Here is a 14,100-nt window from a genome sequence, read left to right on the forward strand (position 1 = left end):
TTGTAATCAGTCGGTCTTTTTTTTTTTAAAAAAAGACTTTTTTTTTAATAATAAAGAACAGAACATATCAAATCAAAGCTCAGGAGTGACAGGTCCAACCAATTCGCTTGCTAAACAGCTCCAGGCTAATGCATTTAATTTTTTAATTGAAAGTTTATGGTCGTTTCTTTTTTAAAAATAATTGACCTTTCAAAAAATAATGGCTTAATTAACTTTTCCTCTATTTTTTTCTTAATTTGTTCAACTTCCAGCTTAGTGTCAGCAAAAAAAGACTGCTTCTTCTTTCTACTGAGTTAACATTTATTCTCGGTTGCAGTTTTAAGCCTGAAATTATTGTTTTCGGGCCTTGATACTACAAGATTTTAGATTTTAGTTTGTTTTGATATTTGCCAGTTTTTCACGTTTTCTAATTTTGTCACATTATCACATTATTGACAGTTCTCATGTCACCTTATTAGCATTCAAATTAAAGCACAATTGAACACATTAAAATCCTGAAAGATATAAATCATCGTTTTAATGGCCTCGACGCCTCTTTCTTGAAGAAATCAATTGAATTTTTTAATTTTGTCTTAACTGTCATTTATACTTTGTCGTTTCGGTCGTATGAAATTTCCTGAATAGTGATAGCTTTCATTGGCTTTCCATAGAAGAATAGAAAAACCAATATTCTGATATTAGCTGATAGCTGATGGCTTTTATGACTTTCAAACCCATCGTTTTCCAAAATTAAAAAAAAAACTTTTTTAACTTCGCGATTTTGTTCTTTTTATGTTTCTTTTTGTTACCTAATCTCGTTAGTTGATTACAGGTCATATATGAAATTATGGGTGTCAAGGGAATAAAAGGGATTGGTGTCCCAAAATCTCTTTTTTAAAGATTTTGTTATGACCTTACTGGCTTCGACACCGCTTTTTCACAAAAAAAATTAAATTAATTTGATTTTTGTCATATTTGACGGTCTTTTTGTAGATGCAAGAAATATTCTGGATAATTACAGGTCTCGAGGGTTTCCTTTTCATGAAAAAACGACGATATTTAAATAGCTCGTTTTGTAATTAATGCCTTTCATGACATTGAATGTAATTTTGTTTCGAAAAAAAATTAAAAGTATTACATACTTTAGCACTTCGCTTTTTTGTCTACTTGTTACCTAGTCTTACTAATGAATGGCCACGTACTACATTATAGCTGTTTGAAGAAAGCGCAATCAAATATATTTTGAGTGCCAAAATTTGGCTTGACGGTTTTGACAGCGTTTTCTGGCAAGTTTCAATTGAAATTTTGTTTGTTCTTTGTTGTTCTTTTTAGCCGCTCTAGAAAATGAATACGGTCAGGTCCTAATGCCCTTCTATAGAAGCAGTGGTAATCGCAAATTTGTGGTAATATAATTTATTCCTAATGGTATTTATTACTTTGAAGTTAATTGTTTCAAAAAAACAAGTTAATTTTTTTTACTTTTCTGTTTTTGTTATTTTGTATGATTGTTACCAAACCTTTTTATGGACTGGTCGCATATGTTTTCTGGTGATTTGTAAGTTATTTTTGTTTAGTTTCAGGTTTATCTGACGGTATGTTGACTTTGTTATTAAATTTAGTTTTTAAGAGGGACATAAATTTTTTGATGTAATTAATGTTTGTTGTTGTTGTTGTTTGATTTTGCTGTTCGTTTTGACTCGCTTTCTTAATATTGACATATTACAGCAATCTAATGCATCAATTTTTACTCCACTGAGTTATTTGTTTTGGAGGTTATCTTATCGTTCATACAGAATTTTTTGAAAAAGACTTGGGCTTTTTTGGGATTCGCAAAAAATAATTTTTGGGTTTTTCTATCTGTTCCTCATTTGGTAGACAATTATGCCAAAATTGTGGATGGGCGGGGTCGGAACCTTATGTGCCATTGCACATTACCGAGCCGCCTTGTCATGTTCAAAATTAAAAAAAGACCAAGGTTGAGGTGCCAGACTTAAGCGACCTCTAGTCAGACCATTATGCAACCAATGTCCAGACGGTCGTATGGCCATAACACTTTGCAGAGCCCACCTTTGTTCGGCCCAGATGGTCTGATCAGAGGCCGCTTTTGTCTCAACCTGAGGTATACGGAATCTTGCCTTAAAATCAACTGTTCTTTCAAGTCTTTCAAGATGACAGTCTCTTTAAAAATCTTGCAAAATAATCGTCATTAGCAAAAATTAGCCAAGATCATTTCGATTAGAGCCATTACGATTTCGAAGGACGTTTTACTGTTTGTGCATTGTGAAGAGTGGTTGATAAATAGTTCGTTGTTGTACCTGGCAGGGACGGAGTGTCTGTTGACGTAGAAGTTGACCCAGGATAGGAGGACTATGAGGGTGGCTGGGATGTATGTCTGGATTATGAAGTAGATCAGATCTCTCTTCAAGTAGAACACAACCTCCAAGTCCGAGAACTCACCTAACACAACATCACAAAACATAATTAATTGAAATTAACATGAAAGTCCGCCACATTTACATTGAAAATTGGATACCCAACCTAAAATTTTGTCCAAATACCAGAAGAAAATATCCTTTTCGACAAGGATTTTGCGGAGAAAAATGCTCAAAGCCCTTATGCTTTTAGACGGCGATTTCTCTTGCTCACCAGTTGAGAACTGTAGGTTGTACTGTCTGGTGTGTACATTGATGAGTTTGAACTGTGCCAGTTGCAAGTTCTCTGGGTTGTACTCGACTGCATTCGAGTCTGGATCTTCTTTCCATTTCAGCTGCAGGTCTTTCACTGTGTAACCAACTAAAACGAAACAAAAAAGTATATTATGTTTAATTTGATTGATAGGAAACTTGATACATATTGTCGAGGTCCTCATTTTGATCACCAAGTCTGAGAAGCCTCAGGTTGATCCTATGATTCTATTATCAAGAAATGAGCTGCTTCTTCTCAATTTTTCTTGATTAATGTTGGCAAAACAAGAATGCTGGAATTTAAAAACAAAACTTTTGAACCTCTTTTTATAGTAATTAAATATACGTTATTGTTATTAAATATACGCAAATTAATTGTGAATGTCTGAAATATTTTTGAACGGTTGAAATCGAACTAAAGTTAAGAGAAAAATGAAAAAATTGTGTTTTGAAGTTCAGCCCTTCAAAATTTTTTGTTTTCACTCTTTCATGCACATGATCAACTTTGCACATCTTACATTGATGTTCCCGTAAAGCGAAGTTCCCGCTATTTAAAGAATCCCGAATTATAACCCTTTTTAAGCAAAATTGGCAGAACAAAAAAACGAGTAAAAATCAGTTCAAATAATGTTACACAAATTATCAATTTTATAAAGAAATTCTCAACGAAATCACAGGAAAACTTTAAGATCAAAGCAAAAGTTTTGAACGCATCATCTTTTTTCAGCGTTTTTAACTCAATGCTTAATATCCAGATGGTAAATACCACAGATAGATGGGTTTAAAAGACAAATTATAAGAAAACTTGGTCTGAGGCTGCCTGTAAAAATCTAAACATAGAAATTATTAACAATTTAGAGTTCTCTGCATCAAAAAAGCAGAATTTTGCACGTTGTTGACAGCGTGTGATTTTGGACTGTAGAGGCTTAGAGTACCTCGGAGGATCCTTAGAAAAACAAAACTTATGCGTCGAATGGAACGTAGAAAAAACAAGAAGAATATCAGCGTAAAAAGATTAAAGTAATGTTCAATTTTATGAACTAAACTGGCTAAGTTTTTCCCGCTGGCTTTAAAATTCTTTCATAGGTTCACAAAGCGCAGAAAAATGAATTCTTTTACGCCCGGGTCGAGGTTTTTGGATAACTTTTGTAAGAAATGCGATGAATGCGTTGAACTTTTATAAATGCGGTGATTGCGGTGAATGCGGTGAAAATAAATATTTCACCGCATTTCACCGCATTTGTTACAAAAATTCACCGCAAAATTCAACACATTTCTTAGAAAAATTCACCGCAACGACTTTTGTGACAAATTAATGTAAGAAATGCGGCGAAAGCGGTGAAAAAAATAATTCACCACATTCCACCGCATTTCTTACAAAAATTCATCGCGAAATTCACCGCATTTCTCACAAAAATTCACCGCATATGGCTTCCAACGTTTACTCAATCTGATTTATGATCACATGAAATTTTAAAGATGTAAGTGACAGTTGGCGCAGTTGACTAAGCAGTTTAAGTGATGCAGGAGGTCAAAGGTTCGTACCCGTGTGGGGACGATTCTTTTTTATAAGAATACTGAGAACGCGGTGAAAATAATTAATTCGCCGCGATTCACCGCATTCACCGCAAAAAGATGTAAGAAATACGCGGTAAAAATTATTCTTTTTCACCGCATTTCACCGCATTTCTTGCGAAAATTCACCGCCAACCCTCGACCCGGGCGCAGTCCACCAATCTTACTTTATCTTGAATTTTTTTCTGTCTTCTACTCGATTCAAGGCTCTGTGATTCTGAATGCAAGTTTAAGTACACCAACTGCTTTGTCACCTATTTCAAGGCTCTGTGATTCTGAATGCAAGTGTAAGTACACCAACTGCTTTCCTAATGTAAATTGTAATGTTGTAAGTTTTTCAAATTATGAAACAAAAAACGAAAAATACTTAGAAAAACAACATTTCTTCTTTAATGCATTCTTAACTCTCGATTTCTTTCCATATACATTCTTGAATAGCGATCAAACATAAAAGTTGAAATATTTCAAATTGACAAATTTTGTGCTCACTTTGCAAAGCCTTGTAAGATGAGTACTTAATACTAACTTTGCTGCAGGTTTGAGAAAAGAATTCTGCAAATTGGGCAAACACTTATTTTCACCCTGAATTTTCTTTAATCCATCCTCAATTTGTTCTCTTTTTCTTTTTATGGTGGACATTTCCATATACAAGCGCAGTCATTTATATGCTCAAAGTTGAACATTTGAGCAGAGATTTAAGGCAGCGCTTTTACTTGAGCGTTGATAATAAGATTTTTGGACTTGAAGTTTCTCTTTCACAAAATATTGTCGACGTGATAACCGCAAAGTTGCTGATAGATTTCTTTTTTAAAAATTAATAATTCATATTTTCTGGCATATATCCTTTCAAAGTCTCGCTCTAAAGTTATAAGTAAATAAAATCCCTTAAACAAGACTTCTTTTTCCGAGATTGTTAGGAAACAACATTCTTTCTTATACTTGTTTGTCATAACTCGGTATTTTCATTGCGGACATTTGATAACATTTTGTGCGATTTTTGAAAACAGTGATATTTTTTCAATGTATTTTAACGTTTAAAACTATCTATCAAACTTTTTTGGCTCAACCAAATCTTTAAAATGATACATTCTCTATAATGTTTGAGACAAAAAAAAACGAGACGCAGTTGAAAATTGACTCTCCCTTGAATACATCCATGTGTTCAAAGGGGGGGGCTCCAAAAGGGATACATCCTTGCACAAAAAGGAAATAATCTGTTTCCTTTTTTGTCCTTACAAAGGATTCCGCGTCGTTAAAAGCAAAGACAAATGGTGGATCGTGAAATTGACTCGGATAATTATTTACTGAAACATTGTTTTTGTTCGACATTTTAAAATGAAGATCAGTTAGTCTTTCAAGTAAAAAGTCTCTAAATAATATCCTATTAAGAAAAGTTGGAGAAATGTGGAAAAAAGATAAGATACAAATTTGAACTATTGTGCGTAAGAGTACATTTGCTTTTTAATCTTATAAAAATTATCTCAAATCGAGCATCCTAACGATTGAAATGTTTAACGCTACAATTATATTTCTATTCTATCAGGTGTTTAAAGCCATTTCTTTTTGTAAATGCTGTTTGGTTGGTTTGTCTAGACCAGTTGTTGAAACAGTGAATTGATGCGCTAAAATTAATCATTTATGACCTCTAGTTATTCAATTCGAGTTATTTATGGAGAGCATAATAGTCGTTCACTATAATTACGCCGTCGCTTCGTTCTGTTCACATTGATTTACCTGAACAGATATTTTACACAAAAACCTCCATAATGATTTTGGCTCCGCCTTTTTAGTCTTTCAAAAAGGTCCTTAATTATGAATATCCGTTCATGTTTCCGCGTGATTAAGCCGCTTTGTTTGTTTTAAGCACGGAAAACAAAAAGAAAAGTGATTTAAAAGCTCTCAAATAGCAAATGATCATCTCTGTTCAATCTATCAAACAACAGCTCCACGTGTTTTATACTACTATTACATTGTATTATTAGCTTGCAAAATTAATAAAACCCTCAAAATATCTCAAAAAGTGACGTTTTCGAAGGCTACTAAATTAATTCATGTCTTTTTTGTTTGTTCCTTGCCGTGAAAAGACCTGTCGTTGATACCGCCAGCCCTCTTCAAGTTTACAAGTTAATTGATTAATTTCCTTGGAAAGGGAAACCTTAGAAAGCGTGAAATTCAATGCCATCAATATTCATGATATGAAACAAAGCAAAGCCTTGTAAAATGACTGCTTGACCTAAAATCTGTCTACGCTATATTGCAAATTTGAAGCCGAAATTGCGCAACAAAATCGGGATTTATTTATTTCAAAGCTAGGGTATTCAGTGACTATAACACTAGCTTAGAGAATATAGGCAAATGCTAGATAAATTAAGACGGTGTCTGCGAGTTTCATAATCAGCAGGTCTTCAAACACCGCCTTAAGGACGATAATCGGCAACGGTTAACTTCGCTGACGCGACCACATTTACAAGGGTCATAAATCATAGAAACAAAACTTGCTGTATGTTTGCCAGACAAGTAAGAGCTTATTTTTATCGATAACTTTTGAATGATAGGAAAAACTAGGTTTTTATGAAATTTGTTTGAAGTTTAAAGACTTTATCAAATAGCCGCAGAGCTATCTATGACAGCGTTTAACAGCCTTATAATTTGAGATTTGTGTTTTCAGTGTGGAAGTCGAACAAAATTTCAGTTATATACAACATGCATATTTCTAAAATAATCTTTTTATCTGGCCTCACGCTATAAAATTTTACCACCTACATTTTTATGTTTTATTAATCATTTAACATAAGACGGTCTGTGGGCAATAGCAGACATAACTCCATAAAATATGTAAAAACATTTTATTGCTAAATTATTAATCTTATCGATTCATGGAGAAAAAACGCTCTAACTGAGTTAAAATTGTCTTAAAACAATTGCACGCGAGGCACTCAAAAAATAAGACTGAAACATAAAGCAAAAAATTACAAAGTAAATCTTATTTGCTTGGAATTCGACAAGAATATCAGGTTGCTTTTGATTTGGATATCATAGAAAGATAGTTCAAGGACCGCCAAAACCGAGCCGTTTGCTAGAACAATTCTATAGCGCAAGGACAAGAAAATTCGGTGATGTGCGTCCGCACATAATGTTCCGACCCCCCTCATCCACATTTCTTGACTTAATTGTCTGCCGAATGACGAAGATAAAAAACTTTCACCAAAAAAACACAACCACTGTCAGAAACTAATTGATTAATGAATTTAAAATAGTTGTTTTAAACGCAAACCACTCACTGAATTAAATAAGGCCGCATTCAGTAGTCCAGGTTACCTGCCATTAAAAAAGACTTAGAGATAACACAGACAAAAAAAACCAAAGAGATTAATAAGGTCATATTCAATATCTTTTTTTTAATAAAAAAATTACTAACGAAGTGAAAATGGCATCAGATAAAAACTAAACTAAAAAAATGCTGCTTCACCCAAAAGAGATGAAACTGCCCATTATGGCATTTAGTAGCAAGTCAAGAAACACCGGAGCAAAAAGTCATAAAAACCATCAGCTCGCAACTTAAACACTAAAAATACAAAAAAAATACGCTTATGTAACTCTATCGAAAGCCTTGGGAGGGGTCATTAGTAAAACAACGAGTAAAATAAGGCCGCCTTGCAGAACCGATGAGACTTGTTATTGAAAAGAATAGGCGACAAGACAAACAACAAAATTATTTGAATAAAATAAACGTTAATAATAACCAAAGATCAACACCTAATTTTTACCAACAATTAATAACAAAGTCAAAATGGCATCAGATAAATCCAAACTAAATAGCATCAGATAAAGCATAAAGTAAAAAAAACTTAGCACTAGAAAAAAAACAAAAAAATGTCTGCAGAAAAAAAATGAGTGACCGGTCTCTAGAGAGACTAGACAACATTTCGATTAAAAACAAAAGGGCAAAAACTAAAAAGAACGTTTTTTTAAACTAAAACAGTTCATTTCAAAGTCCATTGAACCATTAGCTATCAACTGCTGAAGAATCCAAATAAGTTCTTCATACATCCAGAGTAAGTGATTGAGACCTGTCAATATCGAGAATATGTCATATGACTACAAAAAAGCAACAAACACATCCCAAAAAATTTGAGTTTAACTTTGGGAGAAAACAGCGTCAAAGCCGTTAAATCCAAGAGTTACTCATTAAAACCAAAACATCAGTTTGAGCGATATGAGAATAGCCATTAATTCGTAGTATGACATGTTCTTTTCAAAAGAGAAACTCAAGAACAGCCAAACATCCAGAAATCACAAAAAATTGAAAACTCAAAGTATCAGAGCCTCAAAATCATAAATTAAATTTTTCTTATGAAAAAAAATCTTTCTGTAAAAGAAAATGTAACCTGTGCGTACTTAGGCTATGATACAAATCGGCCGAAATGAGACCAAAATTGGCAAATTTCAAAAATTCATTGACTTTTTGTACCACATGTTTTTAAAACTAAAAACAAAACAAATTTTCCAACTAGATAGTAACCGAAAAACATTGTTGCAATTTTGTAGCAAACAATTTTTACCAAACATTGGTTGAGGAGATTGAGTGTCAAGACTACAATTTAAAAGCGAATACAAGCAGAACAAATTTCTGTAAATACAATTTAACAAAAACACATTAATGAAGTCATCAAAATAATAGGTTTTCATTTGAAATGAATATGGTTGTTCAATTGGATCAGTTTTGACCATCAATGGGTGCTTCACTACAGTCAATGATCTCGACGATTATACAGTTTTGCAAGAAATCAGATTCGAAGACGCTAAAACCATACGCTCTTCATTAAAAAATATGATCAAATACATTTTGAGTCAAAGCGAAAATGACCAGTTTTTAAAGTGATAAACCTATTAGGCAAAGAACAAAGACCTTCGAAAATGAGCATATGTCCAAAATTTAAATACTTTTAAGATTAAGAAACAATTTGACTTTATACTGAAAAAAGTGGCAAGGTTGAGAAGATACCTGAAATTTGAGTTAAAACATTACTTTCAAAGTAAATAGGAAATATCATTTGAAGAATTGTATAGGTCACCTATACAATTTAGGCAAACGAATTGAATTTTTTAATTGATACTCAGCCATGCAACTGCAAAAAGAAAAACAAATGCGGGCAAACCAAAAGTTTTCGATTCAAATTTAGGAAAACACCTCTGTGGAAACCGTAAACATCGTGCAAATTTCTCTAAAAACAAAATAAAGGATCATGGTCCTAATTTTTACGTCAATAGCAGTAGTCGTGACCTTTGATAGGAAACTCTTTTGGTCTGTAACAAACAAAGAAAAGAAAGAAATGCCAAAAAAAAGTAATTACAAAATATTCGCCGCCATAGAATCATAAAATATTTGAATTTTCAAAAACCACGATACGCCATGATATTGCTGCACTTTCAAAAATAGCAAATGAATGTTAAATTGTTACCAAAACAGACCATTTGGCAGCAAAATTTTCGTTATATTAAATGTAAATGATTCATTTTGGATAACGATTGCTTCAACTTACCAAATAACCTGTTGGCAGTGAAATAATTCTCAACTTTTGAAGAAAGCGACAAAATTAACGGGGCTAGGACAGTAGATTGAAAGACAGTAAATCAAAAGCAATATATATATATATATATATATATATATATATATATATATGCAATTTTTGAGCTAAAATAGCACTACTTTTATCAAATTTAACTAGCAAAATTGACGAAATAAGGAACAAAACAGCGGTTAACCTCCTAGTGTTAAAAAAAATGAAAACTCGAAAAAACTACCTGGAAAAAACGAAATTCACAAAAAACTGATTGTATTCCCGACGAAGAATATATGGATTGGCCACTAATGATTTAATGAAAAAATTCCATTGAGCATATAGTTCCTGCTCCACTAAAGTGCGTGGGGCCAAAAAAATGAACCTGGCACCTAATTGTTCCAAAAATTGCAAAAATGTTATATTTCTGTTTCAAAACCCTGGAAAAACAATAAAGGAGATCAAAAAATAAAAAAAAGTATTAAGCGGTACAAATGAGCATCTTTTTAGTAGTTTTTAATGGTTTTTGGTGTCTTCAGAGTCCTCGAAAGGATCGAAGAAGACAGCACTGTAAGTGGTTTCCAGACATCCCAAGGCGTAAAATGGTCTGGAGAATGGGTTTTTGTCGCAGTGCTTATCTCTGGTACCCCGCTTCATTTTTCAGTTAAAAATAAACATAAGAGTTTTTTTCGATAACCTGGAGCTTAGAAGAATATTGTCCATCTTATGGCGTTTTTATCTAGCAAATCAGCGCAACAAAATTGCGCGACAAAAATTATTAATCCCTTCTCAAATTAGTTTACTCTTTCAAAATGATGGTTAATGTTGTTAAGACCTTCTCGCACTTATTAGAGCTGCCGCCATGCAGTCAAAAGCGCAATTTTTGAAGTCCTAATCCTATTCGTAAAAATCATTCAAATAAGATCAAACGTGAAATTAAGAAGAAGTGTTATCCTTTCTTTGAAAATTCAGTGTGGAAGCTTAAATTTGATCCCTTTAAAAATACCTATTTCAAAAACTTGTTCAAAACCAATTTTTGTTTCTGAAATTGCTGCAGTATTATATCTGCAATCCCTGAAAATCGAAAATGACCCAAAATTTTTTTTAAATGAAGTCAATTGCAACTTTTAGTGAAAATTTGCTAAAAATTGTGAAATTATTCTCTTAAGAATCATTTCTGTGTCTCTAGAAGCTATCCAGCAACCCAATTCCAAGCCTTAAAAAATTAATTGGTTCAAAGATCGATAGGCAATGATTTTTATTTAAAAAATTCCAAATTTCACAAAATGGATATTCGTTCTTTTAAGATGTTGAAAACCATTCAACTGCTCACTAGCAACTATATAAATAACATACTATCAAACCCTGTATGAGCTTATCTGGCTACTCAGGCAAGAAAAACTGATTAAAAGACAAATGTTTTGAAAAAATGTTAAAAATTTGGAAATTTTATCAGAAAATTTCTAAAAATCGAATGGTTAAATTGTTGAAAACAAGTCAATCGAAACTAAGAACCATGCAGTAATCTTTATCCATTGTTACCAGAAACTATACAGTAAACTTTTATCAAACCTCAAAGCAGATTCCTTGGCTCCTGAAGCTTGAAAAACTCAAAAATTGAAAAAACATTTTCAAAAACTTTCAAATAACTTTCAATTAGTATCATTTTACGTGTAATTTTGTAGTACCAAAACATATAGCTCATAAAATGGCCAAAACGAACAATTCTGTCTCGCAAAAGGCCTTCATCAACTTTTGAAGACTTTAACCTATGACTAATCAAACAAAAAAACTAAAAAAATATCATAAAAAACATGAAAAAGTGCACAATTTTGAGCCCAAAGACTCCTATAAGTGACCTTTTAACCTTTAACTGAGGCCGTCCCAGCAACTGCACCATTCCAAGAACTTGAAGGACAACTAAGGTCTACTTTGGACCTCTAATGAAACTTAATGCCTGCTGGCCTTTACCTGTTTATCCCGTTTTGAGAGATCAAAGTCATTGAAATATGTGTGAACACAACTTAAAAACATAGCAGTACAAGTCCCGTTTTACAATTCAAAGAATTTTTACAGACTAAACAGAAAACTAGACCTAGAACGGACTATGAATGGATTGGGAAAACCATTTAGAAAACAAATCAGATCCAAAAAATCAAAGTTAATTTTCCACATGTGAACAAAAAAACCACTAGCGAGCAAGCGAATTTTTGTTCAATCACCGCTTTAAAATTAGAGCGGCATAGTTTCACGTCTCAAACCACTCGTTTTTTCGCTCTATTTCCTGTTTTGTCGTGACCAAAACCACTACACCAATTTGACTTCAAAAATCTGTGAACAGATCTTAAAAAAAATATAGCCGGAAGAATTCTCGAAACGACTCGAAGTGGAACTCCATTCAAACGCCATCCAAGTACTCATCAGACAAAGCGTGCCTCCACTAATTTAAGTTTATCTTGAATCAAAACCATAAAACAAAAAAGAAAACAGAAATCAAAATTGTTAAAATATGATAAAAAAATATGATCAAATTTTGTTAAAAATTAAGATCCCAAAAAAACTATCTCTGCAAAGAATATTTGATCAAAACAGCTATTACTTTCTTAAACAACTTATAAAATTTTTGAAAATATTTGAGGCGAATTTATGAAAAAAAAGGTCTTAAAAACAACTTGCACTAAAAAACAGGAAAAATGTTATTAATTTTTTTAAATATTACAAAAGCATAAAAATCCAAAGAAAAATTCCTTTCAGCCAATAGGGTATCCAGATAATCTTAAAACAATAGGCAGGTCATATAAGGCTACGAAACTTGTTAAAAAAACAGAAAAATAAACGAAAAACTGCAAAAAATCAAGAAAAATAGTTCCAATTTTCGCCATTTTCTGTCATGCTTCTCAACAAAAAAATTATTCAAATCCACAAAACTGTACCCAATTATTATCTAAAACTTGCTCAAGTAGGAGAGGTCTTTTCAATGCCCATTTGAGCCAGTAAAACGAAACAATCTTAACCAGAAAAAAACGAAAAAAAACTGCTTCAAAATGCCGCACGCGAACAAAAAATTTTGCTCGCTTACAGAATTTTTTTCACACCTCAATTTCTCGATCTCTAGAAAACAGCGATATGAACAAAAAACCACTCTCTTTTCGCTCCGCTCTTAACTTTTGTTCAGACCAAAATCACTCCAAATTTTTTCACGTGTTCCTTTCCTGCTTCAAAATTCACTGCAATAAAATTGATTAAAAAGGACTTCTCCAATACTCCTCTTCGAGACGTAATAAAAAAGACAGCGCCCCAATACAATTCAAATTCTTTGAATTAAAAAAAAGAGAAGCGTCAAAATCATTTAAAGAGTCGACACTTCATCATTTCAAACAAACGTTCTTTAGATTGTCGCTTCATAATGGGAGAGCAAATCCAAAAATTAGTTTGAATTTGAATTATCTGCCCATTTTCAAACAACCCACTAACGTCAGGCGAATTGTTCTCAAACGACTGGCTGAAAATACGATGCAAGTTTGTTTAAAAATGAGACAAAATATATGATAAAAACTTACAGCACTCTACCATGAGCTTGCAAGCTTGAATGTCCATGGGAAAGTACATGAGGTCCATAGGGCATTTGGCAATCACTGTTACTCTGAAATGAACAAAAATAATTACTGTCTTTTTATCACATGTCTATTTCCCTTAAGAGACCGGACCAAGGTGTGACCGGAAAATTTTTTTCAGAAACAAGCTGAATATGCTGAAAATTACTTAGAAAAATTGTAAAGAACCATGATTTCTTTGAACACATGAAAGTTTTCTTTAGTTTCATGGTAGAATTGAGTATGGTCAGTATGAAATCATATATGATCCTTGTTATGAAATCAATAAAAAAGACTTTAATTTGGGATCTAAAATTGAAAATTTTGCGTCCCTATCTCTATGGAAACTGTTATGGTCGCCGTTCTCAGTAACAAAAGTGATTGTTCCGACCTCACTTGTGGGGAGAGGAACTATATACTCGAATGGGTTTTTTGTTCAGACAATTTTGGCCGATCGATATATTAATCGTAGAGAAATGTGAGTGATAGCTGAGAAAAAAGCTCGTCCCGCGTAGATTTCGAAATTAAAAAGATTTTTTGAATTTCGTTTTTTTTTTCGAGGAAATATCGAGGTTCAAATTTTTTGTTAACAAAGGACATATTTTGCATATGCCATGAATTTGTTCAGTTTTAGCTTAATTTTCGTAACTTTTTCTATTAAAAAATATTAGTTCAAAATTACATTTCACGCTACTAATTGAAACAATT

General features: G+C 32.7%; 1 protein-coding gene across 10 annotated transcripts in view; it reads right to left on the bottom strand.

Annotated features, from left to right (window-relative positions):
- Positions 1–14,100, bottom strand: part of LOC142343200 (glycine receptor subunit alpha-2-like) — a 206,738-nt gene that overhangs the window by 11,979 nt on the left and 180,659 nt on the right. For all 10 annotated transcript variants that reach the window (XM_075394938.1, XM_075394936.1, XM_075394939.1 and 7 more), the window contains 3 exons: positions 13,360–13,442; positions 2,626–2,772; positions 2,295–2,436 (listed from right to left, as the gene is read on the bottom strand). In XM_075394938.1, coding sequence (XP_075251053.1) covers positions 2,295–2,436; positions 2,626–2,772; positions 13,360–13,442 — 372 coding nt within the window. The remainder of the gene's footprint in view (positions 1–2,294; positions 2,437–2,625; positions 2,773–13,359; positions 13,443–14,100) is intronic.

Source organism: Convolutriloba macropyga, chromosome 7, assembly GCF_964194025.1.
Source record: "Convolutriloba macropyga chromosome 7, txConMacr16.3, whole genome shotgun sequence".
Taxonomy (NCBI): domain Eukaryota; kingdom Metazoa; phylum Xenacoelomorpha; order Acoela; family Convolutidae; genus Convolutriloba; species Convolutriloba macropyga.